We start from the raw sequence: 25,446 nt of genomic DNA on the forward strand, positions 1-25,446 counted from the left end.
TTTTAATTTCTAGATTATGAGATTTCTCCAGATTAGCCCTTTCCCACCTCCTTTAGAGCATCCCTTCTCTCCCCCAAATGGAAAAGCTCATAATACCCTGAGTAAATGGGTAATCTGATAGGAAGCTTCAACCAAGGAACTGCTTTTGAAGAGAGCTTGAGAGTCAAAAGGTTACAGTATACTGCTGTATAGGCAGGGAATAGCTAAATGAGAAGAAATTGTTATATTACCTATCTGTATTAATTGTTAATCACTTGCATGACTGTTACTGGAATACTGTGTTCAGTTGGAGAAGGGTCAGGGGAGAACCACAAATATCTCAGGAATGACTGGAGTAGTTGAAAACATGCCTTATTGTGGAAAACCTCCTAGAATTAAATCTGTTTAGTGTTAACAAGGGAGTAAAGAGGCCCTTGTCTAGTCACTAAGAAGCATGATACCACAAAACACAGAAATATGTTAAGACAACTCATCAACTGAAGCAGACAAAGGGAGAACTAGATGTAATGCCTGGAAGTTCAGTTAGACTAGAAATCAGGTATACATTTTTTAACAGAGAATTTAAGAACAGGAAGACCTGCCAAATATGTGGTGGTCTTAGATGTGTTAAATTGGCTTTATTCTTCACAAGGTGGCCATTGCTATCCATATCCTTCGATTTTAGAACCTGAGTAAGGGAGTGTCTCTTTGTCGTAGTGATTCCTCCAAACTGGTATAACTCTGTATTTTTCAGCTCAGGTGTTCAAGGCAACATTGAAACCTATTCCTTTCCACTCACAGGTGCACACATATTTTGTATTTTATTGCAGGCTGTAGAGGTTCTGCTTTTCAAAAGATCTTAGCCTTAGAATCACTCCATATGCTTTTCCTTCTTTGTCAATGCATTTTAAATATCTGCAAACATCTTCTGCTTATTTTCATTGTATGATCTGGTGGCTTATAGTGGAGATGTTCTGCTTGTGTTATCACTCATATTTGGCAAGTGAGGAAGTGTGGATGTTAAAACATGCAGTTGAGTAACTAGTGGCTATAGGAATGAAGCCATAGGTGGTTTTGCTTCTCCATGTTACCACAATGCCCTGCTTTGTTCTTTGGGAAAGGTTAGGGATCATTTTTGCTCCTTTTTTTTTGAAAAAAAAAAAAAAAAAAAAAGCAAGCTATAAAGGTGGGTTTCAGAATACTTAGGCAGAATTTTTACAGAGGGTACTAGGTTATCAGTGTGTGCTGTTATGCAGGGGAAGAAATGCTTAGGAGGGAAGAAAATGCCAGTCTTGAACACTATTTGCTTGTGAGGATTTAATCTCCTTTCTGGTTTTCAAGCAGGACCTTAGCTATGTGATATTTAAGAAAACAAAAAACATCTACCGTAGATTCAAATTGTCATTAATAATTGATTAATAATAATCCAATTCTCAAGATTAAATACCTAAAATATGCCCATGTTTTACAGATAGAAAGGTCATTGCTATCCATCATTTCCTAGCTTCAATTGCCTCTCTCCTCCATGGAACACCTGCCTGATAAGAGTGGTTCCTCAGAGAAAGGGATGCTTCATTCAGATCAGTGGGGATTAAACAATTTTACATGATCTTATGCCCACTATTTTATTACTTTCTGTCTTGTGTTTTGTTTTATTTAAATGTAAACCTTGATATTCTAATAGATTTGTTTTCTATATTTTTATGCTTACATTTTTACTTTTAATTTGCTATTAAATACATAACGACTTTACTTAATTTTAACATCTGGAGATTCCCTTTTCCCTTTGGCTAAGTGACTGATTTCTGTAGCTTAAATTACGCAGTTTGGGTTTGGGACTTTTTTTCCAAGAAAATGAAGATAATCTGTTGTTAGAACTGTTCTTTTTGTTTGATATTAATCCATATTTATCTTCTTGGCTAAATTATGGTGCAGAGTCATCTTACGGTTATTGTGATTTCAGTTGCCTTTTTTAATTCTATGTATCTGAGATCCCCAGGACAGTGAGAAGAGCGTGTAGCAAGCTCACTGCCCTGGACTTCAAAAGAGCAGACTTTGGCCTCTTCAGGAGCCTGCTTAGTAAGGTTCCATGGGATATAGCCCTGGAGGGCAGGGGGGCCCAAGAGTGTTGGTTGATATTCAAGGATCACCTGCTACAAGCTCAGGAGTGCTGCATCCAAACTAAAAGGAAGTGCGGCAGAAGGGCCAGGGGACCTCCTTGGATGGATAAGGAGCTGCTGAGGAAAATTCAAAGGAAAAAAGAGGCTTATAAAAAATGGAAGCAAGGACAGGTGGCCTGGGTAGAGTACAGGGATGTTGTCCGGGAAGCTAGGGACCAGGTTAGGAAGGTTAAGGCCCAGTTAGAATTAAACCTAGCCAGGGATGTTATGGATAACAGGAAGGGATTCTACAGCTACGTAGCAAACAAAAAACAGACTAGGGACAACATAGGCCCCCTGAGGAAGCTTTCGGGAGAACTGGCTACACAGGATTTGGAGAAGGCTGAGGTTCTGAATGACTTCTTCGCCTCGGTCTTCACTGGCAAAGGCTCTGACTGCACCACCCAGTTCTTAGAAGGTAGACACAGGGACTGTGAGAATGAAGACCTTGGGCCCACTGTGGGAGAGGATCTGGTTCGAGACCATCTTCAAAATCTGAACGCACACAAGTCCATGGTACCTGATGGAATCCATCCGCGGGTCCTGAAGGAGCTGGCAAATGAAGTTGCTAAGCCACTGGCCATCATATTTGAAAAATCATGGGAGTCAGGTGAAGTTCCCGACGACTGGAAAAAGGGAAATACAACCCCCGTTTTCAAGAAGGGGAAAGTGGAAGACCCAGGGAATTACAGACCAGTCAGTCTCACCTCTGTGCCTGGTAAAATCTTGGAGCACATTCTCCTGGACAGCATGCTAAGGCACATGAAAAACAACAAGGTGCTTGGTGACAGCCAGCATGGCTTCACTAAGGGGAAATCCTGCCTGACCAATTTGGTGACCTTCTATGATGGGGCTACAGAATTGAAGGACAAGGGTAATGCAGTTGATGTCATCTACCTGGACTTGTGCAAAGCGCTTGACACTGTCCCACACGACATCCTTCTCTCTAAATTGGAGAGATATCAATTTGATGGATGGACCAGTCAGTGGTTAAAGAACTGGCTGGATGGCCGCACACAATGAGTTGTGGTCAATGGCTCGATGTCCGGCTGGAGACTGGTAACGAGTGGTGTCCCTCAGGGATCGGTGTTGGGACCGGTCTTGTTTAACATCTTTGTCGCTGACATGGACAGTGGGATTGAGTGCGCCCTCAGCAAGTTTGCCGATGACACCAAGCTGTGTGGTCCGGTTGATATACTGGAGGGGAAGGGATGCCATCCAGAGGGACCTTGACACGCTTGTGAGGTGGGCTGATGCCAACCTTATGAAGTTCAACCACGACAAGTGCAAGGTCCTACACCTGGGTCGGAGCAATCCCAGGCACAGCTACAGGTTGGGCAAAGAAGAGATTCAGAGCAGCCCTGCAGAGAAGGACTTGGGGGTGCTGGTCGATGAGAAAATGAACATGAGCTGGCAGTGTGCGCTCTCAGCCCAGAAAGCCAACCGTATCCTGGGCTGCATCAAAAGGAGCGTGACCAGCAGGTCGAAAGAGGTGATTCTGCCCCTCTACTCTGCTCTCGTGAGACCTCACCTGGAGTATTGTGTGCAGTTCTGGTGTCCTCAACATAAAAAGGACATGGAACTGCTGGAACAAGTGCAGAGGAGGGCCACGAGGATGATCAGGGGACTGGAGCACCTCCCGTATGAAGACAGGCTGAGGAAGTTGGGGCTGTTCAGCCTGGAGAAGAGAAGGCTGCAGGGAGACCTAATAGCAGCCTTCCAGTATCTGAAGGGGGCCTATAGGGATGGTGGGGAGGGACTCTTCGTCAGGGACTGTAGTGACAGGACAAGGCGTAATGGGTTAAAACTTAAACAGGGGAAGTTTAGATTGGATATAAGGAGGAAATTCTTTCCTGTTAGGGTGGTGAGACACTGGAATGGGTTGTCCAGGGAGGTTGTGAGTGCTCCATCCCTGGCATTGTTCAAGGCCATGTTGGATGAAGCCTTGTGTGGGATGGTTTAGTGTGAGGTGTCCCTGTCTATGGCAGGGGTGTTGGAACTAGATATTTTGAGGTCCTTTCCAACCCTAACTGTTCTATGATTCTATGATTCTATGATTCTATAAAATATTGCACAGAGCTTGAAGTAACTTAAATGGTTCTCTTGAAAGCTAGAAAGTATGGTAGTCTTCTTGCAGTGTAACTTAGTGTGTGAGTACAGAAATTGTGCAGAATAGATTAATGGAAATTATTCAAAATATATTGCTATATCTAAAAGGTGTATTCTTTTAGTTAAAAAAGTGATTTATGTACAATGTTCCAAATATGCCCAGGTATAAAAAACTGCAAACCTATGAATGAAAAAAACTTTAATCAGTTCAATACTTAACTACAGGAATGCAGTATTTGATATTTAGATCCTTCTTCAAAAAGGATAAATCTTTGAGGAATCTGGCCAGTAGAAGAAAGTGTGAAGGTCTTCCTTAAGAACTACTTCCAGAGAGATTTTCTAATCCTCTCCCAAGCATAGAAGTAGCCTGTGTTACTTCTGTTTCTCTTTCTGACCTGGCAGATCTCATACTACTTCTGTTCGTGAAGTCCTCAGATAACTCTGCTCATGTCTCCTGAGGAGCCTGATGTTTTTAACTTCGTCCCAACCAGCTGTAAATGACTGACAACACAAGCATTTTTGCAAACATTCCTTGAAAATATTGTGCATCAGCTAGTCCCTTAGCACAACAGAGGAGGTAGAATGTGATTTATTATAATAGTTTTGTTACTGGTTTTGCTGGGAAAGAGTTGATTTTCTTCATAGCTGCCTACCAGGGTTATGCTGTGGCAAGTTTTCAGCCACTAAATAGTGAACTATGACTTTGATAATATAAACTGGAAGAAAGTTACCTGTGTTACTGTAGAGCATATTCGGAGTACTCATGCCAGTCAAGATAAAGCTTCTCATAAAGGTGGTAGTGAAAATTCTGCTATTCAACAAAATTTTGGAATTCAGTTGGCTTACAGGCAGGTCAGTGAGTTGTGCATCAGAAGTACTAAGGCCCGTGAAAGACCCATGGATTTACTCCTATGGATGATACACCAGTTGAAGCTGAGGAGAAAAATGAGCAACAGTACTTTGGCAGTGGGCTGAGAAATACAGTTGAAAAATCAGAAGCCAGTGCTATCAGAATACCAAGAGACCAAATATTTTCAGTATTCCAGATAGACTAATTGGAGTTTGCAGCTGGTGCACACATACTCAACTGGAGCTCATGTTTGCTACTGTTCATCTGAGTCTTGATGATTCAGCTGGGCTTGTTTAGATTCCCCTCCTCTTTTATTTAATTTATAAAGATGACACACTCTTTCCAATGTCTGCCTGGAAGACTTCTGCAGAGAGGTAGGCCTTTTCTTGTTGAAAGTGTATCCACCTTGCCACTTTCATTTCCCCTAGGAATTTCTGGGATCAAACCTCTCAGCTGAGAGGGAATTTCACACCTCATTGTTGCACAACCATAACATTTTAATTTAATTTTCATTTCACCATCTTCTGGGCAAAGAGGCTTTTTCACAGAGAGCTGTATCCTTACAGTTAGTCTTCAAAGACTTGGTCTTTGGTGTTTACAGAAGATGTCTGTGGAAAGACCCATGTTTCGCTGAATTAGTAGCCCCTTCCTTGTAAACAGAGCTGCTGTGGGATGCAGATGTTTTCTGTGATCTTTTGAGGTCCCTTCCAACCCTTGGGATTCTGTGATTCTGTGATTCTGTGTAGCCTCTTCCCTTCAACTCTGGATTAAATGTTTTGAAGCAATACAGTTAATGATGGACTGCAAAGGGTGAGGAATCTGTATACTCTGTGGTGACTCCATGTGTAGAAATAAACTTTCTGTTTATTTATGTACAGAACAGTAGTCAAACTTCAGTGAGAACTTTAAACTGCACCAGATGACCAGAAGATAGGTGCATGTATTCTGCATATCACTAGTAGCTAGAATTACCTGAAGCCTTTCATTTTCTATGTTACCTTACTTCTGACTTTCAGAACATCATCTGAATTTATGGTCTGAGGCTGGGGAAGCTTGAATGGCAATAATCATCGGTAGCAGAAAAAGGTGAAATTCTTAAAGTAGTGTGAAGATTACTGTGCTTGCTGTGTTTGAGCCTGAAGTAAACTGTATCTTAATTTCAGAATATTTTCCTTTGTTGTATTGGTACTGTCTCAGAATTAATGTGCTGTTTTGCCTAGATTGGAAAGAATATTTATGTTCTTTTCCTGATTAGTTCCTCTTACAGGGGAAAAGGTACAATACATTTGTAGTAGTTCCTTAAAAAGGAAGAGTAATAAAATTCTGACTGTGTTCTACGTGAAATATTACCCTACAAAACCAATGAGTCAGTGTGGTTTCAGTCTGCTATTTTCTGTACGAACTGTATTCAGTAAGCTGTTTTTAGCAAAGAAAACACCAAATTACAAAGTGTGCAAAAGTATCATCATGCAGCTTGTACTTTTAGAAACCTGCTTCTGACAAGGATGTCTTAAACTTACAACATGACAAAAACTCTCTTAGTTTTTCTGTTTAAAATTTTATTTATATTTGCTGTTGTGTGTGTGGAACACCTGGAGTAGTTTAGACAGCTGAAAAGTAGTACAGTATATTCTGTGTACATCAAAATAATTAATTCTTCAAAATTTAGAGAGTCAAAATGGTTTTTAATCTTTCAAATATTGTATTTGCTGGTAAAAAAGTGAAAGATGAAGAGGGGCTTCTGGTCACAGCAGAAGGCTTAGGCAAGTAATTACGGTTAAATAATTTTCTTCTTTAAATAGCTATCCAGAGGAAAGAAAGGTCTGAATACTACTTGTTCTGCATTCTGGTAATATCTGCAGTGCAAAAGTACCCACAAGTAACTTTCTCTGAAGGTATTTCTGTAAAGGACAAGGAAAAACAGGAGCTTGTGACCTATTTGTGTGTTGTTGTGGTGCTACTGCTGGTGGTTTTTTGTTTTCCCTAAAAAAAAATATTCGTGATCCAAACCCAAAGAATCCCTTTGAAAAACATTCAAATGTCAAACAGCTGTGGTCACTTTGGATATTTCTAATACTGGTTTTGTTAACTCATTATACTGATGAGGTAGGCCTCCAAAAATAGAAGTTTGATTTAAGAGAATAATGAATTATTTGCCACCTGAGTCTTAACTATTTTTAATTAAACAGTAGTGTTCTGGCATGTGAGAAACAGGTTTTGCATGGAAACTATGCTTGTAATTTTTGATTATGAAATACAAACCCATAGCATTCTGACATGAGAGGTTTCAAATTTGGAAGTTTATGTCTGAACCCGTGAAATTTATAGGCTTAAATTTTTCATTTTAAACCTGTTTCCCTCAAATTCTATGCAATATCTCAACTGTCATGTTACCACGTTAATCTGAAACTATAAATATTATGATACTTGTTTAGAGAAAATTGTAAGATTTAGCAATGCTAATGTTAATTAGAGCAGAATTTCAACTAAGAGGTTATTTCCTCTTGCAGAAGTTACTCAAGCTTAAGTGAGTTTTATTGATTTATAGCTCAGGCTTAAGGTGGTATAATGTTTGCATAAAATGTTACGAAGTTTACTTTTGAGACAAATCAAGTAGAGCAAGCTGTTAGGCAAGCCTATAAGATATGTGGCCTATGAGTCAGATTTAACCTTTAGGACAAGTTTTTGCCCCTGAGAGACAGCATAAGCTGTTTGCCCATTCCTCAACAGAGCAAGAGCAAGTCTGCCTTCAAGTATGGGTAGTTCTGAGATACATCTTTCTTCAGAAGTTAAAGCTCTTAGCCAGGTGGAAGGCATGTACCCTTTCCTTTTTTTATTAGGACAAATTCAGAATTTAACTGCATTCTGCCAAGTTAAAATAAAACTCACATTTTAACAGAAAAGCAATGAAAGATTATTGTGTTTACCAAAATTGGCCATAAGAGCACTGTCAAACCAGACTGAACATCTTTTTGGTCTGCACAACTCAGACGATCAGGAGATGAGTGAAGAATACACTTTTTGCTTGAATTTCAAAATAAAGGAAGCAGTAAGCTTTGGTGAGAAGATTTGGGATCATCCTGCTTGGGAAGGATTGTCTGAGTGATTAAACTGAGTTTTTCCCAAGGTGATATAAAAAAAATATATATATTTGGATGGTGCAGTGGGATATGGAGCTAACACTGGGGTAACGCACATGTACTTGTCATATATGTGATTTTACTAAATTACACCAGCTCATCCAACAATTTAGTATTTCCTGCCTCACTTTGTAACTATAACTTTATAAAGTATTTCCCTACCTTGGTATATATTCTTTTTATTGTGTGCTGACTTTTTAGTGATAATAGTCAACAGCATATTTCTGATGTAAAATTGGTATTGAGAAATATTTTTGTATGGGACTAGATCTTTCAGTGGGGCTATGCACTAATCATTCTATAAAGTATCTAGCAGAGTACGTTTGTGCCTCTGAATAAGTTAGAAAGATCTACATGTTTCAAAGCAGTCCTCATCACAGCCATTTTGTAAACTGTTCTGTCCCAGATCAAAGACTTGGAAATTTGAAACTAGTATGAGTTTTGGATTTGCAACAAATAAGACAGTGTTTGCCTTTGGGAAGGTATCGAAGGGAACAAGCAATACACAACACCATTTTAAAGGAGGAATTCTAATAAAAGTTACCTTGTTTTTTCTTTTTTTTTCTCCCCTCCCTTCCTCTTCTTGTTCCTTTCCTTTGACTGTTACTTCTTCTATTTCTCTATCCACTTGATTTTCTGATTCCCATCACTAGGGTAGTGTTATACCTGAGGGATCTTTTCCCTACAATTTAATCAATAAATTCAATCTTAATTTTAGATAATTTACTGGTTGTTTTTGTCTATTTGTGTATTGCATAGTATCCACTACTCTAGCTCTGTGAGAAGAGCAGCATAATGGAGAGACCTCACTTGTTGTGCTGTGCTCCCTCCTTGAACCTGGCAAAATAACCTCTTTGAAAATAACCTGGCAAAAGCTCTCTCTTGTTATAAGGTCTGCATCCACACCAGGGATTCTGCTAGGATAGCTGGAATAGGACAAGAAATTTAGGTCTCGTTATCAATAGTTTGTTGGGTATTTGTGGAACAGGTCCTTATGGAAAAGGTGAGAAAAGTTGTTTGATAGCACAGGCAAGGTTCCTGTGGAATAATCCACTTTGCTCTGAAAACTTGAAGGCAGAGTTAGATACCCATTTCACAATGACTGTAACATAATGGCACGTGAAGATTTTGATCAGTAAAAAAAGAATCCTTTAGAAATTATGGTAATTTTGGAATAAAGTATATGGATTGCTGATACAATAGAAAGAGAAGTGGTGGTTATCTTGGTGAAGTCAAACCTGGAAGAGTGTTTAAGATTTGATCCCATTCGCAATAAATGGTTCTGCGTCCCCTTCCCCATATTTATTTTATAAAGTAAAAAGAGAAAAGACTGACCCATCGCTATTATAGTTACTATCTCTAAGCCCTCTTTCTCTTTTCTGTTGGCATAATTTTCTCTAGTCCCCCTTTCCCTCTTTTTTTTTTGTTTGTTTGAACAGTCCTTTTTCCTGTTTCCCCACTTTTTACTCTATTACAGTTATGTACTTGTAAGCAATGACAGCAGGGTTGTTCTTAGAGGCTGACTGGAAATGTTTTTAAAATGCCTCAGTATAAAGGGACTGTTCAGTTCAGCTTCTGTGTGTTAACACCAACATTTAAGCTATTTTGTAAGTAGCAGTGAACCTTATTAGAATGATTATTTTGACTACTGGAAAATTAACAGTAAATTAAACATTATGAAAAGAACCTGTGTATGCAGGGAAAACAAAACAACTGTTAAATATTACAGCACACTATGAAAATCTTAGCTTCTGGAGTCATGATAATGTGAGATTTAAATTTTTATAAAATAAACAAAAAATTAACCTGGTCTTAGTCTGTAAGTACTGACAAAAGCTGACAGTTAAAGACTCGAAATTGACAATGCCAATAAAAAGGGTGTATTTAAAAAGAAACTTTTGAAGATTTTTGAGTAGTTTGGCTTGGCAGTACTGTACTAATCAGAAATGAGGAATTTTGTCTTAATTAATATATCACTAATTAAATATAAGGTGGTAGGGAGATGTTTCTATTGTGAGCTGTTAATTCCAGCAGCCTGAGAAAATGGTATTGCCTAATAAAATATACCTAGTTATGCTAAAAAGAAAAGGGTGCAGGAATTAACTGCAAGTGGCAGGGCTATCATAGCAGTGCAAATAAAATGGCAGATGGCATGAATCTTTAGTAGAGTGGATAAGGGTGTATAAAAACCAGCGCAGTTCTGTCCTTTTGGCAGTTGTTTGAATGATTTCCTAAGGGCTTTTTTTGTTCAGGGCCAAGAAATGCAAGAAGTGAGGCTGAGATGTTTCCCAAGCATGGAACAGCTGCACAGCACAAAGGGATGGAGGCAGCAGTTTGGCTCACCCGTAGCCAGCCTGTCGAGCTGCTGTTGCTCATGGTGACATGAATGCTTTTGTGGGTATGAAGGCTTGTGCAAGCAGTGACGAAAGGTTGTTTGCATGTGATGTAGTTGCTGTCTTTGCTATAAGACAAGGTTTGCTGCTGCACTTTGGATCTTTTTGGGTAAGAGGATCTTGTTGCCTCAGCTGTGACTTTTTTAAAGCTTTTGAATTGTAAAAGGACAAAAAAAGTAACTGTAAATTCTAAATGTTGTTTCTTTCCTGTAAAATCCTTAAGCTTATTTGCAAAATGGTTTTAGATGTAGAAATTGATACTTTTCAGTATTATGAATAATATTAACATAGCACAGATTTCAGTGCTGTGTCTGTACTCCATTTAAAGAAATAAGTAATGGTGATTAGTGGAGAAGGATTGTCTTTACCTCTGCAAATAAAGGGAAGTATGTCTTCTAAATAAGACAAAACAAGGTTTTCAGAAAAAAAGATCCCTGTTGCAAGAAGCACTGATTCAAAGCATGGGCCTTGTCCAAATTTAAATGCTACTCAGGAGTATTTTAAACAGAGGGTGAATTAAATAAAATTCAGTGGGCCAAATTGCACAGTTTTATAAGTTCGAAGAAATATTTTTTATATTTTTAGTAAAGAATTATAATTATTCCATATGTAATGTTGAACGCCTTTAAGCATGTTGAAATAAGAATGCTCCCTTTCTGTATGTTAGAGATAAAAAACAGTTTTCTGCTGCTATTCAGTCAGGTCTGCAGTATAAGGACTTGCAAGTACTACTCGCCTCTACTATATTAAAATAGTTTGGGCATAATAATATAGAGATTTTTATCTTGTTTCATGAGTGGAGAATCAGAATTTTAACTCAGTTGTCTATGAAAGAAAAGGGTTTTACAGGTAATTTCATCCCGTTAAGACAATTTGCCTCTTTCATCAGATAAGCTGGTGCTTTTTCCTTTGCATTAATGCATTTGTTTCTCTGAATTTTCATGCTTGTAGCTGTTGGTCACTGATGTGACACTGTATTTTTGTAGCAGGGCAGATTTGTAACTGCGTGGCTCAGATACCAGAGCTTTCTTGTGAATTGTTTGAGCAGCTTATGCTTTGCTTCCTTTCAGGAAACTAAGTGCATCATTTTTACAGGAAGTTCGGTCTTCACCAGGCACGGACAGCAATCTGACTTTTGCACTGCTCTAAGGGATGTGTGCGTGAGCAGCAGGCAAAAACTCATTTAGCAGCTTTCGTAGTTTTTTTTTTTTTTTTACTATATTGAATTCATGTAATGGAGGTCATGTATGAAAGCTTGGCCAGGATGGGTGGGTTTGTCCAGCTGAGTCAGAAAGAGGACTTCCCGTGTCATTTTGGTAGAATACAGTAAATAAGAAGTAAGTAAAAAACATTTTCCTGTGTGCTAAGTCTTGGTGACAATGATCAGGCGTTAAGCACATTCTGCTTTCAGTTGAACACACTAATCCTTTAGTTGATAAATTTTTGCACTCTGAAATACAACATTCCCTTTCTTTTCAGTATATGAAGCTACTGTTTCAGTGTAAAACTGCCTGTGGGGTGGGGAAGGGAAAGTGCCGTGAGCTGTGATGCAGAGATGCAGCCTTCAATCATGGTTACTTGCAATTTTGAATCTACGTAAGGAAAAAAAGAGAATTTAGGGTTTTTTAAGGACTCTGATAAGAAGACTTTGTAGGTGTATTTTCAAGAATCTGCTTTGTACAGCTTGCACAGAAACATTTGGGGTGAGATTGTAACATAGCTCTTCAAGGCATGCCAAAACAGTTTGAAAAAAGGAAAAAGAGCTCTCATTTAATCTTAATGCCAAACTGGTGCATTAGTGGCATAAAGCAGCCCAAGACCCAGTTTATGATAGCTTTGCCTGGACTTCCTGTGTGTGCTCAAAGTCCTTTGGTGACCTGGGGTCTCTGCAGTGCTTTGGGATGGGAAACCCCCATTCATCTCACTCGTGGGCATAACAGCTGGGTGGATCAGGGACAGGGCTCCTTCACCTATCTCCTAGACCCTGTTTGCTATGAGGGAATTCCCTTAGCTGAAGGGCATTCGTAGCAGAGACTAACCCTTTTCACTGTGTTTAATGTTACTGGTGCAGATGCATGTTGCTTTTCTTTCTGATCATCCTTTGTTTTTTCAGGATGGAGAAATAGCTGGACACTTGCTGCACTCTCTGCTACATTTCCACATCTTTTTTTCTCCTACTGACAATCACTCTGTGAGCTATCCTGTCTCTGGTTATGACAAGCTGGGTCATGAAGAGTTATTGTTACAGACCTGAAGTCCTCGTCCTGTTTTCTGACACAGAATTTCCATTTTCCATCATGCTGCTATTGCTGAATGTGGCTGATTTTTGGCTTAGGCTTCAGGAGACTCTCTGACCTCAAGCAGAAGGGGACCTATTGCTTCAGCGTGAGATAACTGTAAAAGTACAATGTGTTTATTTTATTTCATTGCTTATCAACTAATGATTTCTTATTTAATCCTTTTGTGAAAATTAAGAAAATGCTTCTGCTTGAATGGGATTTTACTTGTTACTTTTTTGCTTCTTCTTCTCTTTTCTGCCCTCACAGACTGAAAGTGGCTCAGCTCACTGTGGGGATTTTTTTCCCTTTCTGTCTCCTTCCCCTCCAGTGCTGTCTTCTTCTGGGTGGTTGCTATCTGCTCTTTTTTCTTTTGATGTTTTTGCCCTACTCTTGTTTTAATAATGTAAAATCCCAAGTTTTAGCCTATTCCTCGTGGTTACTGCCCATTTGCTTCTCCTGTTCAATTTTCCTTGCAGCTGTGCTTTATGTCTTCCTTTCTTTGGTTTTCCGATACTTGATGTCAGTGGATGCCAAACTTAGCATCAGCTCTAGGTTGCGAGAAAGAATACTAGAGAGAAAACAAGTGCAGCAAAGGGATCAGAAACTCAGTTATCAATGTATGTATTATTATTTTTGTACTGATATTCTGTATTTTCCTGCTACCTTTTTATATTACCCAGTCTTTGTTGCTGTCATTCTGGTTTTAATCCTTTTTCTTTTATTTCTGCATCTTGTTAGTTTTGTTAATAGTAGCTGCTGGTTATTACTTAGAATTATAGAGATGACAAAAGAGAGCACTGAGAGCAGGTGATCAGATTCACACATGAGGTTGAACACTTTCTGGAATCTTCTGTGAGTGGAGGACTAGAAATCAAGGGAGCGGTGACCCTGACGGGAAATGCTCATTCCAGCATTTCCTTTTATGTTCTTTTAAAAACCAAGTAGAGCCAGTGTTTATGTATATTTGTATGAGTTTAACTGAACACTGTAATCTCATCATCTGAAAATACAGTGTATATGGTCAGTGGAGAAAGAATCTGACCTTTGAGTATTTTCTGACTTGGATGCAAGCAGTGAACTGGTTAGGCTGAGAAGCCATTTGAATCACCATCTGATGTTCTTTACCGCAGTGAAACAGTGTCCATTTTGTCAGTGGTGGCTGGGGTTTTGAGGAAGGGAGCAGGAGGTGCTGGGGCTAAGAGGACATGTTTGTGCACTTGCCCACGTTAAGGCTGTTAATGACATTGAGGTTATCTCTCCTGCCTGGTACATCCTGCTGTGCTGCTTATGAGGCAGTACCCAGCAAGCGATATCCTGTTGTTTGTAGCTTCTCTTTGATGTTTGTTATTTGATTTGGGAACCAGTAACACAATGGTGAGGGGCATCAAAACTGTTCCAAATATCTGACTTAATGTCTTAAACTCCATGGTACACCAGTGTGTCTTTATGCAGTAGTATAACCATATGTTGTAATAGGTACTAATTGCATAACTGCTGTAATTGTCATGCCAGCAGCTTGGATTACCTTTTTTACGTCTAGTGGTTAATTAACCTTCCTTTGAAAATCAGAGCTCCAGAAGCAAAGCATTCTGTTACTCAGTGAGATGTGATTGTATTGGATTTGTACCCCTTTGTATCCTTTACTGTTTGAGGGACTGTCTTCACATTTATTAAATTACTGATTATATGTGTTAAAGAAATAGAATAGAATCATAGAATCATAGAATAGATCAAATAGATCAAATTCAGCACTTTAGAAATTAACAAAAAATTCTCTGATTCTTAATGTGCTTATTATTTTGTTCTCAGATCCAACTTCTACAAGCAAGATTTAACAAAAAAATCAAGTAGATTAAGATGTCTGTTAATAAGCTACCTATGTAGAAAACGTAGGAGGAAATACCTAGGCATTTCACCTTAAATAAAAAGAAATCAGCTTCAGTAGTAATTAGTGGTGTAAACCAACATAAATATGCCAGTGGAATGTTGGAATGGTGACCGTGAGTTAATCTGTCGTTGCACATCTCTGTGCAATGATCGCCACTGCTGTAGTTAGTTTTAATGCTATAAGAGATAAGGGCAAATATACTGCAATTTTTTTTTTCCAGTCCTCTAGCAGAATGTATGAGGAGAAAAAAGGATAGATAAATTTGCAAGCTGAAAGCTTGTGGTAAAATTTCCCACTTCTGAATGCAGCTTTATACAGAAATTTATTTGCCAGGTGTCTGGGTGCCTATTACCCATAATGTTCTATTTTGTGTTTGGCTCTTTTCTTGGATTTTTCGTGGCAAGCTACTCCTGTTTGTTCTCAAGAATTGAAAACTGTATCCGAGAGTAAGAGCTATACTCCACTTTATGTAGATGTGGCTTAAAAATCATTGCATTATGTGAAACATCTTTATTTCTAATTATATGTGATCTAGCAAGGATTTTCAAATTATCCTCAAAGTTTATCATAGATGCCAATATTTGCAGTCTCACAAAAAAACATTGCTAATGATGACAAGATTTGTGTATGATAAAGAGGGAGAATTCACTGATAATCTAATGGTAATTAGAAGACAAAAGGATATTTGGATTTTGAGATAATTGTTAAAAGGTAATTAAAAATGTTAAGCATTTGTTCAGTTCAGCAATGATTAAAAAATTGCTGTTGATAATCATGAAGAAAAATCAGCAGGCATCTCTTCCTTTTGCAAAACCATGTCAGGAAAGAGGATTTGTAAATAGAGAAATTTGCTCCACATTTTCAATAGGAATGCCTATCAACTTTGTAAACCTCTGGCTACCAGCGCTTTTCATGCTTCACTGTGGTAACTGCTTCTTTCTGGGTATGTCAAAGACATCTTTATACAATTCGTGCAACCCTTCAAACAGTGTGTAAGGTCCTGCGGTGCTTCCAAAGGAAGGCACTGCAGGTGTCTTTGCACAGATTTAAGAGTAGTCTTGGCACCTTTTTGTGCACTTGCATTGCCTTCTCAACCTATAAACACACACGAATACAGGCGCTTGCCACCCGCATCAGCCCTTCACCAACTGAGAGCTGACGGGATAAAATGTCTTTTCCCTTTGTCCCTTGCCAGCCCCCTATCTGTTATAGCCAGTGTTCTCTGGATGTGTTCTCAGACGTATTTTAACAAAGTGTTCTCAGTGTGGGTCCTGTAAAACTTGTAGCAGCAATTTTACTACAGTATTTTCATTACAAAGGACATACTGTTTCATAATAATATATTGTATTCATTTTGAAGGTGTCCTTATGTCTTACAAGAAGCAATTCTAAAAAGGTGGTTGATGCTGTTAGTTGGTACTTTGTTTTCCTTGTAAAGTCAGCATGGTATAAAAAATTCAGTGTAAAAAATTGATTTTAAAAGATAGATTGTACCTTGATGGTACCTTGTTATTTAGTTAATGTATGCCTTCTGTGATATAGAAGCTGCAGTATATGCTATTTATGTCCTAGAAAATATTCAAAAATAATTGCTGACAAAAGCCACTTCACAGGTTGACTCAGAGGTACATCTTGTAATCTGAATGTTAATATTCTGGATAGCTAGGCAGAGAAAACTATTGATGTAGTTTGAAGATCACATAGAGACTAGTCAGGATTTTGGTTAGAAAAGTGGGGAGGGAGAGATATTGAGATATTTGAGTTATCCCAGCTTCACTGAAATTTTATGCTTATTGAGTGTATGAATGCATACGATTTGTAATATTTTTGAAAAGGTAAGATTTTTTGCTAGTCAGTTGGAAATACTGCCTTTTATATCTCAGAAATTGGTATCTTTTCCAGAAGCAATTTGGAATCACCTTAATTTTACTCTAGAATCCAGGCAGCTCCTAGTTTTACTGTGCAATCCATGACTATCTGTCATTTGTGTTCTTTTTCCCCTCAAGCTTAGGTTGGCGTTATGAAGATGCACTGATAAAAAACAGAGGCCTGATTCGTACTTCCTTTGCACGTGGTCTCCTTTGTGTGATCCATGCAGAGGGAGTAGGAGCAGCTACCACTGAGATCAGACAATTTCCCTAGGTTAAATTAGCATGTAGATCTTGGCTTTCAACATTAATGGACCCAAACATGACCTCTGTATTTCCTAAAAGGAGCTCAAACCCTTATTGTGGTTTCAGCTGTTTTGGGAGGCAGAGGAGGTTTGAGGATATTTTCAAATTAAATAATACTTTGAATTTTCTCAATATTTGAAAATACCAAAGGTTATAGTTTGGTTTTGTTTTTTTTTTTTTACACCCAGGAGTTATGCATTTTATTCCTCCCTAGTCCACCTGCAAAAACATTGCTTCTGTGGCCTGATCTGATGTCATAAACTATTGTGTCATAAACGAAGAAAAACAGTGTTTTTACCTCTCTGGGTGTACAGATGACTCAGGCTGTAAACTGGAAAGTATTTTTTTCCACTGGTGGCATTGGCCAGACTAGCAATCTCCATGGGCATCTGTTTCAGCTGCCTTGGATTTGCTTTTCATGTGATTAGGCTACTAATTAGCTGTCTCAATTCCTCTCTCCCTCCTGATGTTTTCTTTTGATTCACTTTGACTCAGAGGAGTCTGTATTGCATGTATGTTTGTTTTTGTGTTTTGTATAGAATCCCTAATGATAGCTTAGACTGTCCTCTTTTGGTTGAGAGTTTCCATGTGTTGACATACATTTTTCTATTAACTGCCTGCATCAGGATTTTGCTCCTAAGAATAGCTTTTGAAAGGTGTAAATAATGTATTGTAAATGTGGATGCGTATGTGCATATTCATTTAAACTGTGCTAAGAATTTTACAGTCTGAATGGGAATGTGCAGAGTTACTTCAAAACCATCAAGTAAATATTTGGTACTCGAATATTTTTTCACCAGATAGTAACCTCACAATTAAAGTATTATGTAATGTCATTTAAATAACAGCAAAAGTTATTGTATTAAGGCCCACTTTGCAAGGAAACCAATGACAGGGAAGCAGTGAAACACGCTAATAGATTATATGCTATAGCAATATATTGCCTTTTTATTGCTTTTCCACAGGCAGCAGATTCATGTACAGTTATTACTAGCTACATTATCTGCTAGTTTTCTATCAAAAAAGATTGAGTCTATTGAATCATTAATCCAATATTTATCATTCTTATTGAAAATCCACTAGTGTTAGCACTGTATAAAATATTGACTTAAATCTACTGGTTTTGCTAAAGATTAAAAACATATTAACCTAAAAAGCACAGTATTTCTTAGGACATTTGAAACTATTCATTGTGGATGCTTGAAATGGCAATTTTTCTGTGTTGCATGAGGAATGATTTTTTTTTTTAAATCTCTAACATATAGTAAGTGACCAGTGCCATCCTGATTTGAAGATGCTGAATGTTCATCCAACTCATATTTTAAATTTTGATGTGTATTGCATTAGTTACTGAATATCAAGAATAAATTTTTTGCTCATACATAGAGTATAAAATGGGATCTTTTGTAGCAGCACACGGCCTGTTTAGAATGATATAACAGGCGCTGAATGTTCACATATCAAACAAAATGCCATCTTTCTGTAGAAAAGAGGTGTCAAAAAGTTTCTTTGTACCTTTAACGCATGTGATTATGTAGTACAAAATGCAGAGTTTGTAAAATTTCTTGAATATACAGGCAAAAAATGAATAATTCAAAACAACTCATAAGTTCTACATTCTATTGTATCTTTTATAACGCAGGCAGAAGATAGCATTGTGTTCCCAGTAGAGCTGAATTTGCACAAGTTACACCTCGGAAAATGCCAGATGGTCTATGGTCTACTTTTGAGAGCTGTCACATATGTAAAGATTTGAAAAAAGAAAGACAGCTGAATGAGAGCAGTGGATCATTAAAGAGAGAGTGAGAGTCCCTGGGTATCACTGTGTTTTAAGAATCATTGTGTCGTTCCCCATATTACACCTTTTTTTTTTTTTTAGATATACACAACCTTTAAAAAATAAGGTAAAAATATTTCTGTTTTAAACTGAGCGGTTGTGGCTTAATCTTGGAACTGTCAATTGCTTTTGTTCTTTATGCTAGAATGCAGTCATATGGTTCCTAATTGGTTTCAAGTGTGTTTTAACCATAAGATTCAAGTCTCCCTAGTGCAAAATTATCAATAAAGTTAAAATAAATTTAAATTGAGATAACTAATCCATTTGGGGTTTTATTCCATTTTGATTTGACCTGCATATCACATGTGAATACTGTAAAGCCAGTCAGCTAAAAAGTTGTATGTTAATGCTAAAAGACTGAAGTAAGAGTACTTTGGGAACAGGATTATTTAATAAAAGGATTAAAAAAAAAAAAATCCTCACCAAAACACCAAAAATATCCCCCAAACCTTTAGTAAAATAATAATAAAATCAAAAGCATACAACTGTTTAGGTTCCCCAAGACCTCCCATTCACCCATAGTTTGACAGAAACACACCTAATTTTGGAGACTGCATTTCGGATAATTTGTCACGTAACTGTATTGTAGCAAAGCACCAAAAATACACAAACAGTTGTAAGCTGTCACCACCAATTTAGCTGGCTTAGAAAAGGTCATAACTGTCAGTTTTAGAAACTTATGTCCAGACATGCAGAATTTTTAGTATGAGCTATTGTTTTTATTTATTGAGGAAGGTTAATCCCTCCCCAGTAATGCCAGGTTATTGGTATAACTGCACCACTCCACAGCTGGGAATCCGGCAGTGCAGTGTGAGGAAACATTATTTCATGGAATGTGAAAAAAACTCTTCTAAATAGTACATTTTACATTTGAGTGGGGTAATGAAAAAAAAAGCTATAGGGAACTATGAGTATGAACACTGAATTTCAGAGAGCAAAATTTTTATTCCTGATGTTGCCAAAGAATTAATTTTTGACGGTGGTTAAATCTACATTGACTATTTTTAAAATGGAATGGAAACCTTTTTAATCTTAACTAAATTGGTTGTGCATATATGTGGAAAGAACCTACACAAAGGGTTCCTGATAGTATTCTTTTAATGAATCCTATTCAGGTGAGTGAAAACTCCCTAAAAGTCTGCTTTGGGGCCTTTACAAAAGTCTGTAAAAGTGAACAGAATATATGCTACAAATCAAATTCCAGAGTGAAGAAAGTGCTTTGCTTATGCTTCTCTTTGTGAATTCTGCAAACACTAATGCAAGACTGGAAGGAGGAGCAGTTTCAGTTTTGGCAATGAAAACCTTTTTGGGCAACAGTTAGTTGTTCATGTATCAGATAGTGTTGTGCTCCTGCTTGGTTAGATTGGAGGTTCATGAGCAATTACTTCTGGTAATGGATGAGAGTAGTTTTTGTATTCCCTGCAATATCTTTGGAAAGATTAAACCAAAAATGTTTTTCCCAGCCCTTCCTTTCTTTCCTGCAACACAAGATTATCACTTTTATAAAGTTCTATCAGGGTTACTCTGACCTAGATAGATGTAGTTAGTTTAGAGTATCTTCTTAAAATCCTAGTTCATATTTAAACTACTATGAAAAGTATCTCTTTTTGTCTGTCAATGCGACCAGGACTTAAAAGTTTAAGACTCATATGAAGATTAATCTAGACAAGTTTATGATAGTTGGAGGAAGCAGCCTGAGAATGGTGTCAGTATCCTTGTAAAAGGGAAGCATTTAGAGTTTGAAGGCAAAATCAGAACTCAAGAGTCTTTTTAAGACCATGTTGGTATGCGTGTCCCAGTAGTATTTGTTAAAAAGTTTTGTAACTTTTACCTGAAGTGATCAGTGGAAATGTTTCTTTTAGAGGAAGGCAAGTATAGGTATCTGTACATATTGTTATCTTGGACACAGTGTAATATACATTCAAAGCTATACTGTGAAATCATCTGAAAATGGATGTGAATAATTTGAAAAGAGAATGAACTGCAGCATTGTTTTTCTTTACTGCGGGCACTGTTCAATCTCTCTTCATCTAGGTGGTCAGTAGTATCTGTACTCCTTCCTTGACATTAGATTTATAAATAGTTGAAGATTGGGTGTCTGAAAAGACTATGTCCAAGCATGATGCAGTGGTGATTAAGAGAGGTGATTGGGCTGAGCCTTTGATTATGAAATATTATTGTGTTACTATGTATATAGTTTAATTAGTTTTCAAAGTCTGTTTTTCTTTTTTTTTCTTTTCTAAATATGAATCTTCAAGTTGAATCCTGCATCTTTTCTTTAGATACAGACTTTAAATATATAAACAATGTATTTTTCCATTCTCCTGTATGATACAGTACCTCAACAAAGAATGGTTAAGTTTCATGCCCTCTCTTTAAAATGGAGTTATATACTCTTGGAGTCTTAGCCAGGACACTGCAGATTCCTGCTTTGACTGGTTTTGTACTTTATTCTTTTGACCATTTCAGTTTGTTGCCATTAAGAGCCCTAACCGGCCCATTAATGCAATTTTAAAAATCGTCATTCTGAATTGAGCTCTGGCTTGCCACCGCTGTGTGGTGTTTGAATGTGTATTTCTTCTGGTTACTGGTTCACCTCTTCCACAAAACCAGATTTTGATTTGTTTTGTTCTTCCCAGCAGTCCGTAAGAGGCTTTTTAGCAGGGCCTGTTGTAATAGGACAAGGAGTGATGGTTCTAAGCTGAAAAGGGGAGATTCATACTGGATGCAAGGAATAAAATTCTTCAATATGAGGGTGGTAAAATACTGGAACAGGTTGCTAAGAGAGGTGGTGGATGCGCCATCACAGGAGACATTCAAGGCCAGGCTGTATGTGGTTCTGAGCAACTGATCTATTGAAGATGTCCCTAATCAGTGCAGTGGGGTTGGACTAGATGACCTTTGAAGGTCCGTTCCAACTAAACTATTCTATGATTCTATGATTCAACACCTTTTTCTCTCATTCTGTTGCATTTCCCCCATTCTTCGTCTTCCCTAAAGCAAATTTATCTCAGTTTTGCTACTTTTTCTCCTATTCTTGATTTTTTTCCTTCTTTAAATTGCGTGCCTTATTCTCCCTGTGTAATTCACAGAGTCTTGCAAACCTTCTGTGTGGTGCTGAATTTAAATTAACCCTTTCTTTCTTTTATTTTAAGCACAACCTCAACGCTTGCCTCAGCCGAATACTTCAGCACTGGAAAGGGGTGAGGAAGAAAGTGGCAAAATCCAAAATGGCCATGCGGGTCTGAGTAATGGAAGTGGAATTCACAATGGGATCAAGCACATGCCTGCAGACAGCAGAAAGCATTCAGCTCCTGTTTCAGAAAAAATGCACAGAAAAATTCAGTCCACCTTGTCTGTCAACAGCAGTGGCAGCAAAAAAAGTAAAATAAGCTCTGCGTTTTCTCAAAAGCCAGGTACTTCACCTGAAGGTAAGCAGAAATTCTTATTAAAAAAACCCAAACTGAATAAAAACTAGCCAAACCCTGTTCTCACTAATAGTTACACACCAACCAGAAATAATTGAAGAGCATGACTCATGCTCCAGAAGCAAATAGAAATCATTACGATAAAATACAAGTTACTTCCCCAAAGGAAAATCTTGAGTATTTGAAGGAATTTGAAGCAGTGGGAGATTTCTTGCTTTCAAACATTTGGCCAGCATTGTCTGATAATGTTTTGATCACTGTAGTTAGTATCCTGAACTGATAGAAACTCTTGTCAACATTGTCACATATACAACAGAAAAACAGGTTAAAGCACTAGTTCAAAGCATAGGAAATGTTTAAATCCAGTCATGGCAGGCTCCATGAGGGCAGAGTTTGCTTTTGAAAATGTTGTGTTAGCAGATATTCTGACTAGCCATGGGGTCTGAACACTATATTTGCACCTGTGCTTCAGTGTTTTATGTGCCTTATGCTGTATTTGGGTAGTAAATGTTTTGCATGAAAAAGCTTTTTACTTCATATGCACAACTTAAATAAGCAAAAGTAAATAATTTACCTTCATGCAAAGAGTTGTGGTCAATGGCTCAACGTCCAGATGGAGAGCAGTAACGAGTGGTGTCCCTCAGGGATCGGTGTCGGGACTGGTCTTGTTCAGCATCTTTGTCGGTTACATGGAAAGTGGGATTGAGTGCACCCTCAGCAAGTTTGCCGATGACACCAAGCTGTGTGGTTCAGTTGATGAGCTGGAGGGAAGGGATGCCATTCAGAGGGACATTGACATGCTTGTGAGGTGGGCTGATGCCAACCTTATGAAGTTTAACCATGACAACTGCAAGGTCCTATACCTGGGTCGGAACAATCCCAGGCACGGCTACAGGTTGGGCAGAGAAGAGATTCAGAGCAGCTCTGCAGAGAAGGACTTGGTGGTGCTGGTCGATGAGAAAATGAACATGAGCTGGCAGTGTGTGCACTCGCAGCCCAGAAAGCCAACTGTATCCTGGGCTGCATCAAAAGGAACGTGACCAGCAGGTCGAAGGAGGTGATCCTGCCCCTCTACTCTGCTCTCATGAGACCTCACCTGGAGTATTGTGTGCAGTTCTGGTGTCCTCAACATAAAAAGGACATGGAACTGTTGGAATAAGTCCAGAGGAGGGCCACGAGGATGATCAGGGGACTGGAGCACCTCCCGTATGAAGACAGGCTGAGGAAGTTGGGGCCGTTCAGCCTGGAGAAGAGAAGGCTGCGTGGGGACCTAATAGCAGCCTTCCAGTATCTGAAGGGGGCCTATAGGGATGCTGGGGAGGGTCTCTTCATTAGGGACTGTAGTGACAGGACACGGGGTAACGGGTTAAAACTTAAACAGGGGAAGTTTAGACTGGATATAAGGAGGAAATTCTTTCCTATTAGGGTGGTGAGACACTGGAATGGGTTGCCCAGGAAGTTGTGAGTGCTCCACCCCGGCAGTGTTCAAGGCCATGTTGGATGAAGCCTTGTGTGGGATGGTTTAGTGTGAGGTGTCCCTGCCCATGGCATTGGGGTTGGAACTAAATGATCTTGAGGTCCTTTCCAACCCTAACTATTCTATGAGTCTGTGTTTTAGCTGTGTGTGTGTTTTCACTGCTTGCAGTTACCATAATGGTCCCAGAGTTACTGAGCTTCCCTTGTCATCCCGTTAGCACTAATACACTGGCTTTGCTCCTGTGTGTCACAAGAAATGTGCGGAGGCTTTATAAATTTTATTGGTTTGAGGCAGGCATAGATGCAACTGCTTAAAAAAAAACCTCTGGGAGGTGGGTACTGACACAGTTTCTTAGAGAACTGGGAGATGGTATTGTTCTGTGAAATGGGGAGGATTCTTTGCCTAGATGAAAAGGAAGAAGGGTCATGACTGCACATGGTGGCCTGAATGAAGCCTACTGATGTCAGTTGAGTGACTTATTTTGTCTTCAACTACTTCAGTCAAACCTACTCAGTGAATTTATGTAGTAATATCAAGAACAGCTTCACTCAGACTGTGCCATGGGCTGGTCCACCTTGCTGTGGTTTATTTTTGTATCTTCAGGAACCTACTGTTATTTTTCTGATGCACTTGCAGTCCTCTAACATTTCTTTCCAAAATCAAAACTTCATACATCCCATATTCCCCTTATCTCTTTCTGTTATGTGAAAACCAGTTCACCCTCCAGCCTCCAGATATTTTTGTTCCATATTGCTCCTTCATGCAGTATCAAAAAACTGTAAGTGAAGAGACCTAGATCTGCTCACAGGACTGGTACAAACTGCAGGCCTCTGGATTTAAGAAATTCAGCCTCTGAAAAAAATATTGCAGAGTTCTAAAGAGATGGTGCCTGCCCTGTTTGTGCCACTCTACAGTTATATGTAAGAAACACTTCCTTTTTTCTTCTAAAATTATAGTAGAATAAATACAGTCAGTGAGGTTTTTTTGTTTGTTTGCTTGTTTGTTTTACAGCCTTGGCAATGATTATTTCGACTTACTAAACGATTGAGGAGAAAATTAAGAAGATACCTTCATTTTAGCTCTAAATTCTAGTGTCTTATTTTAATAGCCAACACATGATTGTGTTAGTTACCTGAAACTGTTAGTATGTAATTTTCTATATACAACAAGAAGTTATATTTTTAAAGGCATATCTGATTACAGCATAAATAATTAAATTGTGTTGTCACACTAACTTATACTTCCAAAGTACAGAAATGCAGGGTAATCCTTACTGTAACAGGTAGTTTCTTGAGTCACCTAATAGCTAAAATGAAATATATTCAACATTATACATCTAACTTTGCAGTGTTCTCATTTTTGAATGTGGAAACTTGGATATATACTCTGAATAGCTTGGCTGATAATGTCTGCTGCTCTGAGTTTTCTGTTAACCAATGTCGTGAAGCACAAGTTCTGTCATGCAGCAATTAAAGTATATTTAGGGTATTTTGATATGCCTATAAAGGAACATTTGTTTTAAAAAAATATCTATTTTTTAAACTTGTTTTTACTTTACAGTTCTCTGGCAATCATATATTTGTATCTGCACATGTGCGTGGAAACATGTACATGCCACCTGACAGTTTCTTCAGCTTTTCAGTAATTTACCCTGTTGGGCTGCATGAGGGAACTATAGGCTATACATAGTGCTCTTATCAAATCATTATCTTGCAGGAAGTATCAATATATAC

The 25,446-nt window shown here is 38.3% G+C and overlaps 1 protein-coding gene across 3 annotated transcripts in view; it reads left to right on the top strand.

Annotated features, from left to right (window-relative positions):
* The window catches only part of MDFIC (MyoD family inhibitor domain containing), a 57,722-nt gene that overhangs the window by 15,409 nt on the left and 16,867 nt on the right, over positions 1-25,446 (top strand). For all 3 annotated transcript variants that reach the window (XM_065698230.1, XM_065698052.1, XM_065698145.1), the window contains exon 4: positions 21,964-22,239. In XM_065698230.1, the coding sequence (XP_065554302.1) occupies positions 21,964-22,239 (276 nt within the window). The remainder of the gene's footprint in view (positions 1-21,963; positions 22,240-25,446) is intronic.

This window comes from Lathamus discolor, chromosome 1 (genome assembly GCF_037157495.1).
Source record: "Lathamus discolor isolate bLatDis1 chromosome 1, bLatDis1.hap1, whole genome shotgun sequence".
Taxonomy (NCBI): Eukaryota; Metazoa; Chordata; class Aves; order Psittaciformes; family Psittacidae; genus Lathamus; species Lathamus discolor.